This window comes from Amphiura filiformis, chromosome 3 (assembly GCF_039555335.1).
Source record: "Amphiura filiformis chromosome 3, Afil_fr2py, whole genome shotgun sequence".
In the NCBI taxonomy this organism is placed as follows: domain Eukaryota; kingdom Metazoa; phylum Echinodermata; class Ophiuroidea; order Amphilepidida; family Amphiuridae; genus Amphiura; species Amphiura filiformis.
Genome location: NC_092630.1, coordinates 65,315,440 through 65,332,449, shown reverse-complemented (window position 1 = coordinate 65,332,449; position 17,010 = coordinate 65,315,440). Strand labels below are relative to the sequence as shown.

Here is a 17,010-nt window from a genome sequence, read left to right as displayed (position 1 = left end):
ACATAGTGATTTGACGGTTTACCCTAGCCTAATACTGAATATTAATACAAGGAGTTTCTTTAATTTAGAAATGGTAAACCGTCGACAAAATTCATAATTTAGGCCGATTTGGTGTCAACTTTTATTTGTAAAGTGTTTTGTTTGAAAGCTTGTTAAAAACTACATCTAATTTTACTATTTTACGTTTTGTTAGCTCTAACATTATTTACATTTTACTGATTTTAGCAAATGTAAATCGTCTGTCGAGATTTACCATTTTCATAATCACGAGAATGCAATGCGCACCCATATATCACGGAATCCCATAATTATTTCAACATGACAGCGTGGTGTAATGGACAGTACTTCAGACGGTGAAACGGAAGGCTATTGGTTCGAGCCTCAACAGTTTCACCTTTTTTTTTTTTTTTTTTTGTGTGTGACTTATTCAAACCAGTAAACTATTCTTCTGTATTCATGACAATTGACATTGTGAAACACGAAAATAAGTTTTAAAGCCCTAATTTATCTATGCCATGATAATTGATTTTATTTTAATTGTAATAAAGACACAAATAGATCCGGACATCTTTAAAGGTTATGAATATGGGCACTATAGCATTATTGTAAGATAAACTATTCTTCTGTATTCATGACAATTGACATTATGAAACACGAAAATAAGTTTTAAAACCCTAATTTATGATCTATGGCATGATAATTGATTGTTTTTGTTTTAAATTGTAATAAAGACAAACATAGATCCGGACATCTTTAAAGGTCATGAATATGGGCACTATAGCAATTGTAAGATACCCCCCCCCACACACACACACCCCCCCACCCCGTTCAAATTTCATACGTTTCATATGTATTTTACTTATAGAGTGCTTGCACATAAGGTCATTAGTTCAAATCATCTCCTCTATAGGCACGCTCCAGAAGATATGCAAATGGATGGAGTACAAAAGAATTATTTGACCACTACCTAAATAAAAGATGAGTTGTTTTATTTTGTGCCCACATCATAGCCTATCTATTAATGAATAGTCATGGAAAATTTTTTACGCGGTACCTATGCATTGAACTATATCATGCTGATCACTCACATCTGTAAGATTAGTATGTTTGAAAAGAGCGCTATTGTATTCAATCTATGATTGTAGACATACACAGGTGATGGGTGCAAGCTGCTTGTAGTGCAGGGCGATATAGTCAAAATTGATACAATTAGTTGCTTTATTTTATACCCACATCATAGCTTATGCACTAACTAATATTCATTGAAAATTTGGAGTGATTCTATCAAGTAGTTTTAAAGTTATAGCCAAAAGATTAAAATCAGATGTTAATTTTAGCGTTTGCCTCAGACAATCCCAGAAAAATGTCGTTGAAACGCTTTAGGCATCTTGAATGAAATCCAAAGTGTATATTTAATGTGGATAAAAATGTTCAATATTTGGAATTAGAAGAAAGCTGGGCCATCAATTAACACTTTTGCTTTCCCTACCCCCCATCATTCAATGTTGCGACACTTTGGAGACACGCTGAACACTTTTGCACGTTTCAACATTGCACGGGGAGTGGGGGACTAATTTTCCCCTAAAGAGCGCTTTAATGTTTCAAGACATATTTCGGGATTGTAGTAACATTATGCTTAACAATATCAGACAATTTTGGCCAGTGATTGGTGTGAATTGACATCTGCTGTCAGCTCATTTTCACCCTTGAAGACATAATGTTATGATGAAATCTCAAATTGTAATGAAACAACACTATCATAACAAAGATTGACGTTTATACCAACCACACCCACACACATACCCCACACCAACACAAATATGACACAAATGGGTAAATATAAGGAACAAACAACACAGAACAAAAATGAAAGACAGAAAAGACCAACCAGAAAATGATCGGTAGAAAGGCTTGCCCTTAGGAGCTAGTAGTCTAGACTTGTCAAACGGCTGCTTAAGAAATGAATTGAAAGACAACCGCTCTGAAATGGAACATGATCAAATTCTTCAGAATCAATGTCATTGAGTTAAATACTGCACACATTTAGTACTCAATGCTATTCAAATGTCTACTAACTGGAATAATATATTGTAAATATCAGTGTATTATATGGGAACTGCAGTCAATTGATGCTAACATTGCAAAGGGTGCTTGCTTTCAAATCATCGTAACATTGTTATACTTTAATAGTGTTTTTATTTTGGTCGCCATTGTAAACTGCTATGGGTGCAGGTAGAAACACTTTTTTTCTAACATCAACATGCTTTGTGATTATTTAAGATCAGCACACTTCCATTATATATGGGAGCATAATATGTAATTAGGTGGATATATCACTACCAAAAGCTCAAGTTGTGTTGAGTAAGACAAAGCAACAATCTATATTAAGTCAAAGGGTGGATTAAAAATACACTGAATAAGAAGAGAAATAGACTACAAAAGGTACACAACAAACATGCAACAACTCATCAGTCTACAACCTCTGGTCTATAACACATTGATTGCATTAGTACATCACCAATGCTGTTTTCATTTTTTATATTTGTGCTCCAATACCATATTTTGCATGTTCTTTTCTTGTCAAAGCATAGCACCTGCCAGCAAGTCGCTTTGAGATGTACGTCCAAAAACCAGTTGAAAGAGTTACATTTATGTGTGTAATGACGGCAATTTACGTAATAATTTTGTGGTACTCTACTTGATTTCACAAAGAAAATGCAATAGGCTAGCAACCATAACTTTATGATGGATTTGTATATCCCTTTGGATTTGAAAACTAACAACATAATGCATACACCTTATAGTCCTGTAATAGTTACTAAATTACAGGTTTGATGCCATTCTTTATTTGACAGGCTTGGTTGTGTTGACAATGATTTATGCAAATTACAGTAACATGCATAAATATCACAATAAATATCATGATCATGTTGCACATACAGATTACTTCACAGTGACAATAGCTTTACCTACATGTTAAAACATATCCTCAAATAGTGCTGTATTAGAAATGGTTAATATATAGAATATTAATGAGTTAGTAGCAGTTCAAGTATGATTGCAATGATATGGCTGAGAAATGTGTTAGCATTGCAAAGATATTAAAATGATAAGAGTCAGAGGAAAAGTTTGCCCTAGATACATGATAGTGCATTAAAACTTTTGAAAAATATCACCAAGTCCTGAAATCTCTCAAACCTGTCTACTTTTATATAAAATCTTCTTTAAATCAAATTTCAGTATATTCCTGTTAATTTGATGAAAGGCTTCAACTGACATGAGGTATCTCATCAAATAACAGGGATATGCATGCATAAAGATTTTCTTCAAAACAAATAATGAATACTGGGCTATTACTGAAAATATCCACACTCCCCATTAAAGATAACAATTTGCACTTGAAGAAAGAGAATGTGATTTCACATGGCTAATTTCTTCACTCATGTGATGAAAACAATTTTCAACATTTGGTGAAAATTCTTTCACTTCATGAAAATATCCGGATAAAGGCTTTCCATTCATTATTTGCATTTTATATACCTCATCTAAAGATTCCCGCCATCTGATTGGTTACAAGAGCGGGCATAGTTTTGACTATGCATAGTTCTGCGTGTGCGTTGTTCCCAGCGTAAAATGATATTACGCACACGTTAATAATTTCACGCGCTATAATTACGCGGAAATTGCAGATTGTAAACTGTGCCATTCGCATTGAAACAATATATTAATTTATCTTCCCAAAATCAATGCTTTTAACCAAACAGATGACAAGAATCTTAAGATTTGGTATATAAAACAAATATTGACTGCTTTTTATTCAGGGCATGGTTAAAATTATAGGCCCGCGGTGATCTCAAAACCCTGACTATGTACGCCGAGGGGCATAGCCATGGTTTTGAGATCACCTTGGGCCTATAATTGTAACCATGCCCTGAATAAAAAGCAGTCAATATTTGTATATTATATTGCAGATGATAGAAAGAGAAACAGAAGAACAGCCTGTTTGCCTTGCCGTAGCCTGGCAATGGCTGAGAAGTGAGATGAGATGTGAATGTTTAGTGTACCAAAAAGTATGTCCCATTGAGTGAGTATTCAAGTCCCTTAATGTGTTCTGAGACTTACTTTTTTTGTTTAGCCTATAGATAAAGATTAAAGTATCAAGAGTTGCAGGTTAGGCATTGCTAGGTTTGCCAAACTATGTGTAGTTCTCTATTAAGATATTATATACATGATAGATTAATTAAGAGCCACGATTAGGGTGTGCATTGGTCAAACTTAGTACAAAATGTTCTAATTGCTGCCTCTGACAAATGCACAACCCTTGCATTTTGACTTCACAATATTATCACGGTTTATACAAAAATCCATTCGGAAATAGATATGGATCATACCAGAAACTTGTTTTTCTGCAATAGAGAAATTACCAGCAAACATTAATATGATCCACATTCCAATATTGAAGCTTTTTGCAACTCAAAATTAGATTGTTGTATAAGCCACAACCGATATATCGTATCAAACAGAATATTTTGTATTAAACAGAATATGGTATACCTGCCTCAAACCTTTCAATACTGTATTTATAAGCCAATCTTGTACACAACAATTATGAGCAAATATTGCAAATTAAAACAAAATTTCTTATAATTTTCTTTTAAATCGTACTTCTGAACTTTTAAGTATATTATTTTCTCAAATCCATAACCCTTAACCACTTCTAATATTAGATGAGCACAGGTTCTGAGTAACAAACATACATTTCAGATATATTAGGGCTTTCAGTGAATTTAAGCCATATACCCTGAACCAAAATGTTATCCTGATTTCATTTTCCAGTTGTAAATACAGGCATTACCAGGGCAGATTATTACTTACTTATTGTCATCTCGTCATAGAGGGAACCTTTCCTGGGTCGTGGTGCATCGATGGTGGCTCGACGAGGTAGCGGAGACCGTATGTGCATTCTGGATTCACAAGCTTGTTTCCATGTACCTGTATAATAGATATCAAGTAAAAAATATTTTTCTTTTCTCTTTTAGATTCTGAACCTGATTTTTTATATTTTTCTACAACTGACTTAAGCTGTGAAACTGCTTAATTAAATAACCAGCTTATTCAAATTAACCAAATTAAAGTTTGAGTAACACTTTGTCCTATTGCACAAATAGAAGGTTGATACTTTAAAATACCAAAGAATATTTATATCATAGTGTGCACGTAACCAGCCTGCAGGTACTCTCAGATGCAGACAAACCATATGACCAGTCTGATATCCCAATATGCAATATCAAATTTCATTGTTCAGTTTGCCTCTCCAGTAACCAGTATAAATAAATGTTCACAATATATGTCATATGATGATGTTAATTTACTGGCAAAGTCTATATGGCTGGAAAAGGCTATTTTACTTGAGCTAATGACATAATGTGGCAATCTACTGCAATACATAATAGGTGAATATTTTGACATTACTGCAAGTGAAACAAAGACATTGGTGCCATTTGGGGTCAGGTTTAGTTGAAGCTAATGGTTAGTTTTAGGACATGGCATGTGCAAGAGGGTATGATAAATGTTTATTCTCCTTGTGTCCTACTTCCATTAAACAGTCTACTGCACTTCTAAAGAAGAAGCTGTTCAGATCGACAGCCCCCTCCACTTGTTTCTAAAATTTGAGATTTTTTCCCAGTCGAAATTTTTTTATGTATATATTAATGCGAACAATTATGATGACACATCAGTTATGAGCTATAGAAGTTCATAAGTTTATTAAAAGAAACCCTGATAGGTCAGTCAAATAGTTAACTGCTGCTTATATGTTTTCTATGTGAAACAATTCACTTGTTTACCTCTCATTTCCAAAGAGAATAATAAATGCTTCAGATACTCCATAGCTGGGAGTGAGGTTCATGGTCATAAGTCTTAAGGTGAAAACATAATGCAATGAATCCAACCATCCTTTAAACCTTTATTACAATATTATGTATTAGGTTTAATAATTTACCCATATCTATAAAGAGTTGATGAAAGCCACCCATCCATTCTTCCAATTCACTCTCATTATCTGCTGAAAATAAGTGTTGTTCCTCATCGTTACTACTATGACCCAATATAACAAACATGTGAGGCCGTTTTGCATTGTCCATTTCAGAAAGACGCACTGTTGTGTCCTGAAAGTACAAAATTATAAACAAAGAAAAAATGGGATTATTGTAATGATTTACCATGTCATATCACTTGCATGATGTAAACAAGCTTAATATTAAACAAAACTGCATCATTATTTTGTCAGAGTGATGAGGGGACTCCTTGATTATTTCTTGTTCAATATTCACAAAATGTCAGGCTTTCCACTATACTTTTAACCCTTGCCTGTTGTACTTATGATTCATGCAGCTATACAATATTTTACCTCTAATTATGGTTATGGCAAAACATTAGAGATGAAAGATTTGTATCACTCGACCAAAGTTATAACACTGAAAAGTAGGTGTATAATATAACATGAAGGCATTAAATCATTACTGTTGCAGATGGTACCTGATAATGTGAAATCATGATTGCAATATACATCATAAATCAGCCTAGCTGGAGACCCACAAACCGCACAATTCCAAGAAGGGATTCTAACTATAGCAACCAAACTAGCTCGGGATTTGCAGAGAAAATCTCTTTTTCTGGACACGCCTTCACAAGGGCTCAGAGGGGGCATAAATATAACCTCTTACTCATTTGATTTCTTATCAAACTTAAATGACCATATCATAAAAACCTATGCACCCATACTCAGGGTATTCTTGATAGAGAGAGTAAATTGATAAACCTATCCATGGAAACACCATGATACGGTTGAAGCTGTTCATAAACATAATTACATATTAATACTGACCAAATAAATACCCAAAGATTAACCTGTATCTTATAAAAACAACAGTGAGAGTGAAAATGCTTACTTTAATTTCTAATTTCAACAATAAATTATTTGCTTTTCAGCTATGTGCCATGAAGAATTTAACTTCAAAACGTTTACCCTTTAGTGGAAAATATTATATTTTCAAATCAATTTCAATTTTAAATATTTCAATTTTAATTCATTTATTGGAAAATCTAGAATATAATGGTCTTTGAAAACTTGGCTTTTGATGAATGCAAAGTTATGAGCTTGTTGCATATTTTGAATCTGACTGTTCTAAGATCCACACAACATGCTTTCATAATACATATATTCCTAACATCTTTACACAAGACAAAAGGCATTGTTTTTCATATCCCTGTGCTGGATTTCACAAGTCAGGGCAAATAACTCAATTCCTCAGCCTGACTCCCATGACTGGATGATATTGAAACGTGGGTGTCACTGTTGTTTTTAGCTTCTGTCATGCATCTATAATCTCAGTATCATGGACAATGCCATTATTTTAGGTTAAACATCAGGCTACATTTGATGCAAAAATGGTAATGAATGTATTATATAAGATTGTAACGGAGGACAGCAGCTAAAGCAATACCTTTATTTGCCTTCTTAAATACTTGTTTAAGTAAGCTGATAATAATAACAATGATAATATAAAGTTAAATTTGTTATTGAAATTTTATGGGAAATTACCGAAACTTGATCAATGCACTTGCAACCATGCGCTATGTATCACTCCCTGCAGCTGTTTAATACCGCCTCATAGCCAATACTTTATGGAGTTTATAAATGCTTTTTAAGAATGATTCTTACATGGAGGTGCCAAAGACCTACAATTTGGAGACTCTGATATGTTGTCTGCAGGAAACACTGCAGTAGCTTAGAGGCTTGTCATCTTAATGGTCCGTAAAACTATATGGTGCAGCAGCAATGATAAACACAGGTTTGTTACACAACCTATGGATCACTTACAATAACTAGTGTCTACAGTTCTGGTTCAGTTGGGGTCAAAGTTAAAATAGTTTATATTACGGTGATGGTGCATACTTGGATGGTTCAGAGTTAACATATTATATTACGGTAATGTTTCATACTTGAATGAAATTCAAAATCTCAGTTTATGCTTATCAAACATGGCAAAGTATCAGTATATTTTTGGTCTATGAAAATTATGTACAGGTTTGTAATGCAAAGATTTCAGTTTATACATATATATTGACAATCAAAGACTTGCTTCATTCGCTGTTCTGTCAAAACCTCACATTCATAGCTATTCATATTGTTGCTACAGTCAATATGCAAATTGTTTCAATATTTTATTTGGATCAGCCAATCAGAAAGCAGGGAAGTTTTGCTGTTGCAAAACCTTGTATGTTTTTTAACCTTCTGTCAAAACCTTGTACCTCCAACTTTGGGAAAATGAATTTTTGTATTAATTTTTTTCCTTCCTCCTGAAATTTTTTTTTTTTTTGAGTTACGAGGTTTTGACAGAACAGCGGCGTAATATCTTGCTATAGACACTGTGGGTTGTGTTACATTCACTGCAACTCTTGTATACAGTCGGATTGGAAATCCTGCTTACCAAACCCTATTTTTCATTTCTCAAGTTGGGTTGCATTTGCATTCATTTACCTTTGTTACGCAGATGCAGTTTACAGGTAGCCTGAATCCCACATCCTCTGGATTTCTCCATATTGAAAGCTTGCTTTCCCTTAATGTACACCATAACCTCCGCCAATTTGGAAGCCCACACACAACCTCCTATATCAAGAAAGAAACCATATCAAAAAGTTATTCAATTATAATACAAACAGATATCTGCTGCAGGGACACTATCTTGGTGATTAGTAGTTTTGTATGTTTTCATGTCTGTTAGTTTGTGTCTTGCATGATTATACCATTGCTGGTCTTGATGACATCTAAAGAGGGATACCTCATATTTATTGTCAGGTAATTCTACATATCATATGTATTAATGATAGCCCATTTCAGTAACATTTGTGCATCATAAGGCTACTATAAAGAAAACTACACAACAATGCCACAGTTTTGCCTGTCCTGATGATACAGCTGTACTTGAAGAGTTAAGACTTTAAACTGTGATATATCCAGAGACTAAGCTTGTGTAAGATCTTGTTGTCTAAATATAATTGTGTGCTTATTTCTTTATTAGTGGATTTTCAATTTTAATGATTAAGTTATTCATCTTTTATTTGGGAAATCATTTATTATTTCAATATTAATAAAAGAAAGATGTGGCAGCTACGGTATATATCACTTTTGGCAGCTAAACTATGCACTTGGCATCAGTCATGTTATTCCATTTGATTTTATATATTTTAGCTACAGCTACAGACAGTATGGAACTTGTCCTTAATTCCTAAGACATGAACAGTTGAACACAAGATGGCCATGTGTATTTTTGCATGTGTATTAATTGTGTTAAATCAAACAAGTGAAGGGTCTTTTAATGATATATCATCGATATTATGATGTGTGGTTTGCCCAGTGGTTTGTTACCTGAACATCCAGGAATCCTGAAGCAACCTCATGATTCATACAATGAGGTTGTGCCGCTAGTCGACAACAGAAATTACCAAACAAAGGCAACTGATGAGGGGTGCTGTCATCTGAAAACATCAAAACAAAGTTAAGCATGTTACATTTATAAAGAGAGTTATTATGGGTAACTAAACTTAACAATACAATACAATGAAACACAATACAATACAATACAAATTATACAATAAAATTCAATCACATACATCAGTAGAAATATTCATCTGATCCCAGATACGTTTGTGAAGGTTGTCATTCATCCAGGTATAATCAAATATAAAATTCTGATCCCAGAATTTACTCCTTAGACCACTTTCAATTAGCTGCAGCGCTAATGTGCCTTTTATGACACAGGTTTCTGTATCTTCTCCAACAGCGCTCTACATTCAACAGTACTCGTTTTGGCCTGCAACTCCTCTGATACTTTAATAATTATATCTTGCATGTCATTTATTTATATTAAACTTTTGATGTGCAAGTTTGTGCTTAATAAATAACTATTTGTCGCTCATAAAGCAGAATTGGCTGGTCACTGTTTTCTGGACTATTTTCTGGACTGTGACATTGATAAGGGTTTGAAAACACATTCTTTGATGACGTACCTTTCTCAAGCTCCATATCATGAGTCTTGATCTGTGCATTGACATCTTCTAGCCTTAGTCTTGTCCTTGCCACTAAACTGAATTTTGGTCCTTTTGGAGATTTGTTACTTTGATTTTCATCCTGTAAAAAAAAAGAAGAAAAGCAAGACATAAAGTTACACATATCTTTACCAAAGTTAATTGAAATAGTCTTAATTTACAACTGATGGATTCTTCCATATTTCTCTATGACTGTGTTGTTTAGGGTAAATGGGTGCTCATTAACCATTAGATTTTATTGAACAAGCCATGGTTCAATAGCTACTCATTTCCAAGGACACTGCAAAATATTTAGCTGAAAAAGAAATACTTGCTAAACTACTATAAAATAAACACCAGGGCACTTATTAAGCAATTAAGTGTTAAGTTTGTACCAGGTTTCTACGGAAAGAAATACCTCTTCAATACAGGATACTTATCACAGGATACATGGGGCTTTAGAGCCAGCAATCTAGTAAGTTATTCAACAGCTATTAAGTAAGATATAACGGACATTTTTGGCATGTAATGGCTTTTGATGTTATTTATGGAACTGCCTAAACTAATATGTAGGTTAATTACTGCAGTGCAATCAAGTTGGTTGCTAGGATTCAATATGTTTGTTATGCTTTTGTGTTTTAACATGAAGAGTTAGGATCTTTATACTGGACCATCATTTTGGTGGTTGACAATAATGTACATAAAAATGACAAGGAAAAGGAAATCAACAATGAAGGCAAACTAGAGAGACAAAATACAGATGTTATACAAATTCAAGATCAGGATACAAGTGGTAACAATGGTTGAAAACAATACTGCAGAAAACAGGTGGAGGCTACATGTAGAGAATGGAGAATGCCAAGACAATGGTGACAAAGATCATAATTGCATAGGGAAATAATTCAAATGCAATTCACGTCACATTGATTGATTGATATAGAATGGTGTACAAAAAGATGGGTGCAGCACTTATGCTAACTGCACTTTGCATATTGCATGACTGATGGGCGCTTTTGTGAATTTACATGGGCACAAGTTGGGACTTAATTGACTAGCGCAGTAACAAACACCGAATAATTCTTGCCTATCATGAGCTGATCAAAGTATAGTAGTCGCATTAACTGAAAGTACTTCTTAATCAAATAATGCACTAGGCTATCTCTTTCAACCATCCTGATATCACATGATAAGAGGGCTCACTTAATTATTGTCACGTATCTCCCCATGACTACATGGCTAGTAAGTCTGTCTACGCGACCTGGCTAGGGCAATCCCAGATCTCCTGCACCCTTCTACTAATCCTGAAGTGCAAAGTCACCTGCACCTTTTTGCACAAGAGGTTGTAAATTTTGTCGGATATTGTAAGTCTCCATTTTGCCTTGTCAGTTTTCAGTGTAATCTACCTGTTGACTGCAAATAATTTTGTCACCTTCAGATGACATGGTTGAGGACAAGGTATGTCTGGGAGAGTCTTGGTTTTAGCTGCCATTTTATCTTTTCAACAAGGTGAAGCAACATGTAAACCTTATTGATTAGGTTCCAAGTATTTTCAAATATTGCACTTTCATTATAATATGTTTTTTAAATGTTTACAAATATTTCTTTCAATTATCTGTATTAATGCAAAATTGACATGCTTTCCAGGATAATATACATTATTACTAGTGACACCAAAATTGGTTAACCTATGTACTGTTATGTTGCATTACACTACCATTTTACAGGAGGTATTTCTAGTTACATTCATCAAATAGTCTGCTTACATAAACTTGTTATTTTAAACCTAAAACCGGTCTCATTTAGCCTAATACCTGCAATATTTGCATGTAGTTTTCTATTCTTTTCAACCTACACTATACCTATGACCTGGGAATTGCAATACAGGACAGGAGGATATGGAGAGCTGTTGTGGTTTGAGAAAACCACCCAAAATAAGCAAGTAGGTCAGCAACCTTAACTACAATTTGATCAGACAGCAGCTATGAAGCCATAACCTGTAACTTGCATGAGTTCATCAGGGCCCACGTCTTCTATTGATGCCGTTCAACAGGTGAAGGTCCAAGAAGGAGTTCCAGAATAATCCATGCATATTGCTAGCTCCTATCTTATCTCTAACTCCTGATGTCAGCTGAGTCTAAACAGCACAGCAAAGACAGTGGGCTAGCAGTTCATTAAGTTCCTTAAGTGAAAAGCTCCAACAGGAATCAGGGGAAATCTCTACTTATTACTTGCTCTTATCTTAACTCAAACCCCTAAAAACATCGCCTGAGAGAAAACAGCAGTTTGCAAGGATATTAAGGTAGTTGAGAATAGAAAAGCACTGGAGTATTCCATTCTATTCAGGAATGTAGTCACAAGGAAGAAAGAGAACTTCAGAAAGCATTACAGATACTATTTCTCCCTATGATTATAGTTATATGCAATAACACAAGAATAGCAAAGTGTTCTTCTCAATACTAGCACTAAGGTTTTCTTGACCCTTCATGAATCACCTTAAGTTTAAAATGAGAAAGAAAATGAAACATTGCAAAAAGCCCAAAGTTAAGTGGTAAGAAGGGTTACAAAAGAATCGTTGAGCTAACCATTAGTTCCTTTTGCTAACTTTACATCTCCTGTTAAACCTAGGCATTTATAGCCATCTTGATACAACCCTCTCTTCAAAAGTAAATTTGACAGATGTCTCCAATTACCTATGATCAAAGCCATTGATATCAAAATTTAGAATCAAACTTCAGATATACTCATGTTCTGTACCACTCAACCCTAATGAAATATTAGGCAAGTAAACTTCATTGCTACAAAAGGATAATTTGCAGATACTTAATGTTCATTTAATAAGCAAATCATTTATTCTGGTGATAAAGAAACATTGTATACTTTCACAATTGTGTTCCACAAGACAGTGTCTCTCAGTAATTTAGTGCTTAATCGATCTAATTTGATTCGATAACATATTAAATATTTTCACATTTAGCAGCTATCACTTAATTAAGAAATTATATGAAAAAATATTTATAATAAGTATTAAGGTGACTTTACAAATTACAAAAGAATAGCAGTTGATACTTTTGAAGTGGCTATAGATTTGATTTACTATACATTACTCTCTTGAGACATGTCAACAATCACTGTACCTATCCATATTATTTGGATATTAAATAAATAATCTGCTCTTAAAGATGTTCTAATTATATATGACATATATTTCCGACAGAAAAAAAAATGTAAGGGTTGCCTCAATCTTAATCATTGTTTTCTGTTAATAAACCTATGCCTGATGTCATGTTCAAAATATTTCCCTAATATTGTTGTCAAATATGAGCAAACTTTGACCTTTTATTAGAAAGACACATCTAACTCCAGTTGTTTTAGATTGTAAATAAACATGTTTTGATGTTTTTGTGACAACAGAACTTAGAGGGTTATTTACCACCACATAATACAAGATGCAAACATCTGTCATTCCTTAAGGGTCTTGTAGCATCTGCCTACAGTGAGATGATGCATACTCTACGTACATAATGCGTACAAATAATGGTTGCAGCAGATAGTAACTAGGCTACTTATAACTCACAGATTTTAGTTATTTTAGCTGACAGATGTGGTATGTCATAGTCATGTACATCTTGTTCATTTAGTTTAGTTGGTGAGAGGTGTTTTCAGTGGATTTGGCAAAGTTTAGTTAATAACCTGACAATGTATTCTACAAGATTAAGATAAATTGTTAAGCTGAGTTGGAATTTCAAGTTGAAAATTCCACGACTTGTAACTTTTTCTGCAATTTCCACAACCAAAATTAAAATTCCATGACTTTTCAATGGCTTCTGTCATTTTCTAAAATGCTATGATTTTTTCTACACTATGTGGGATCCCTGAATAAGTAAGTAGGGAAGTTTTTGGTTTTAAAAAAGAGTAAAACTTAATGATAAACAAACCCTGAATTTTATATTTACATGGGTATCCCAGATGCATACAATTATGTTTAATAGCTGCAGATAAAAAGTTGGAATTTTAAATGAAATGATATTGCCATAATGATAAGATAAAGCAAATAACATTCTGTTTTTTTGTTCTGTTTTTTTTCTTTAATCAGCAACCAGAAGTCACATTTTGGTGGTAATTTCACTATACTGTAGTCTGTGAAATGGGCAGAAATATTGGGGAAAAAAGAATGTACTCAACAAGATAAGAAAATGATTTAGTGCACAGCATCAAATGCACTTGCAAAACCTCACAAGGTGAAAATTTGCAAATGTATAAATACTTTGCAATTAACATGCATAATTGAAGCGCTCATCTTTCCCATCTGGTATGCGGGCAGGTGTATACCGTACTCAGGGTGTCACAAATATATAAAAGACAGCAAATATTGTGTGGACATTATCAGTTAAGAACCACACACCAAATTTTGGGCACATTTTGATTAATACTCGTCAAGGCTATTATTAAATCAATGATGATAATTTATTTTGATGATATTTATTTTTAGCTTCTTTCCTTACTATTTCTCCCACATGTAAACTCATCATCTGCAGATGACATCCATGATGAGCACCTAGGTCAACAAACATCCCTGCCAGTTTATTTTTATCCACGTGGAGCTTTTAAAATATCATTTATTAATAAGTGGTAGCGGAAACTACCATACATCTAGGATGATGATCAGTTAACTGATGATGGGTCAAACAGAGCAGGTGTATACTGTGCTTACTGTTAAAACAGATGGATAGATTGGTTTTGAAATCACATATTCAAGCAGTGATCACATTAGACTACCTCATGAATTATTATTTTGAAATTGTTTTAAGGGGGTACTACACCCCTCGATAAATTTGTGTCTATTTTGCATTTTTCTCAAAAACTAATAAGACAGTGGTAACAAAAGTTACGTATATTATAGGGGCAAGGAATCCAATTACTACACTGGAATTTCAGTAACCCAAGACAAGCGGTTCGTTATTTATGATAAGAAAAGAGGTACCGCTAGAATGTACCTCATTTTCTATCATATACACTGAACCGCTTGTCTTTTGTCACTGAAATTTCAGTGTGGTAATTGAATTCCTTGCCCCAATAATATACATAACTTTTGTTACCAGTGTGTTCTTATTTTTTGAGAAAAATGCAAAAATAGTCTCGAATTTACCACAGGGGTGTAGTACCCCCTTAACAAACATATCCAAGTAGTAAAGGTTGATTTGCATGTGAAATGAGTGAAATACAGACTACAACTGCATTGTTTGGAAAATAATAATAAAAAATGTAGTATTATTTCAACTAAATGTTTTATTTGTACTTCTTTATTGTGATTAATACAAATAAACCTAGAAGTTGATTAGATTCATGATTCATGTAATCTCTTTGGGAATCCTATGCTTCTTACTTTATCATTTTTCATGTTTCAAAACGGATATTATTGTGTGTTTTCTGCTGAATAACTTACCTTTAATACACAAGGGAAATACATTTCATCATTACTACATGTATTCTTAATGTTTTCATGTCTTGTATTATTTTCCAATTTTAATGTTCTTATTTCCTTTCTTAGTCACTGCAAGTCATATATAATACGTTTTCACCACTAGAAGTAAAGTTTAAAGTTGTCTTGATTGTATCTAAAACTAAAGTTTTGATATTATACATAAAGTTTCATTGTTCTGTACGGAGTTTTGAAAAGAAAAATGCTCCATTTTGCTGAACCATTCATCATGTAGTTCATGATTAATATTGTCTCTCTTTGTGAACACTTGCTAGTTGACTATTTCAAAATCAAATAAATCTATTTCAAATTTTTTTTCAAAAATATATAAAGTTCGGGTACACTGTCATTATTTTGAAAGGGGGACATAAAATGCAAGATGATAATTTTAAGAATGATGTATTTCATTGTGCTTTGAAATTTGCATACATATAATACACTGGACATAACTTATTTCAATGTCTGCTTACAGGCATTCTAGTAATATGTTAAAGTTTAATCTAAATCTTTCAAAGTACAACTATCAAAATTAATAACAGTGAACTTTAATATGTCTGGTCAAATGGTTACATTTCCCCCTTCCCTTGCTTAAAATAGCTACAGCGGTTATTCTTTCATCGCATGAGGTTTAAGCTTTTAACACATAAGGACGTCCAACCCTGGTCAATATGTATGTAGCTAACCGCATGATATATCCTGTAAATACTTAATCAATCACTTTATCATCCGACTCAAAAATTACAGCCGAGGTGTGAATGAGAAAATCAGGCCAGCTGTGAGACTGTTATGTTTCCTAAATGTAAATTTGCAGTCATGTTGAATCTCAACCAAACCCTGATAGTAAATTTCGCTGATATGCGTGCCAACTTTTCTCGTTCAATTTTACCAGTGGTTACTGCTGTTGTTTTGGCTCCACCCCAGAACCCTGGTACACAGATGGAGGCTGCATTATGCGTGCCAACTTTTCTCGTTCAATTTTACCAGCGGTTACTGCTGTTGTTTTGGCTCCACCCCAGAACCCTGGAACACAGATGGAGGCTGCATTACGGGTTCTGGGGACGCTGGCGACTATCGATCGACGGTCACCAGCAGCCCCAAATACGTCCAGCATTCTGACTTTACGCGATCAGCATCGCGTAAAGTACGCGTTCCTGTCAATCACCGAGGGTCAATCACTTCGAGCTTGACAATGATATCTGAATAGACTATCGCCAAGTCTTGTGTGTAATGTGTGTAAAGGTTAATTTGCGTGTTTGAAAGGGTATTTTCTGGTATTCTTGGCCGGGATCGCGGGATTGTTGTTTGTTTTGATGTAGATTTAATAAATTTAGTTCATGGATGTGCTAAAAATATAATTAAAAATAGCTGTTCAACATTTGATAAAAACCCACTATAGCCAGCTTGAAGAAGTCTAACCGTGGATGCAGCAAGTGACGATTTTA

General features: G+C 34.0%; 1 protein-coding gene across 11 annotated transcripts in view; it reads right to left on the bottom strand.

The window, feature by feature from the left end:
- The window catches only part of LOC140148976 (rhotekin-like), a 152,811-nt gene that overhangs the window by 9,801 nt on the left and 126,000 nt on the right, over nt 1-17,010 (bottom strand). For 9 of the 11 annotated variants that reach the window (XM_072171091.1, XM_072171096.1, XM_072171094.1 and 6 more), the window contains 6 exons: nt 10,072-10,192; nt 9,431-9,540; nt 8,543-8,671; nt 6,002-6,167; nt 4,876-4,992; nt 1,889-1,981 (listed from right to left, as the gene is read on the bottom strand). In XM_072171091.1, coding sequence (XP_072027192.1) covers nt 1,889-1,981; nt 4,876-4,992; nt 6,002-6,167; nt 8,543-8,671; nt 9,431-9,540; nt 10,072-10,192 — 736 coding nt within the window. Of the gene's footprint in view, nt 1-1,888; nt 1,982-2,973; nt 3,000-4,875; nt 4,993-6,001; nt 6,168-8,542; nt 8,672-9,430; nt 9,541-10,071; nt 10,193-17,010 lie in introns of all 11 variants that reach the window. The other 2 variants (XM_072171097.1, XM_072171092.1) reach the window with 2 other exon arrangements.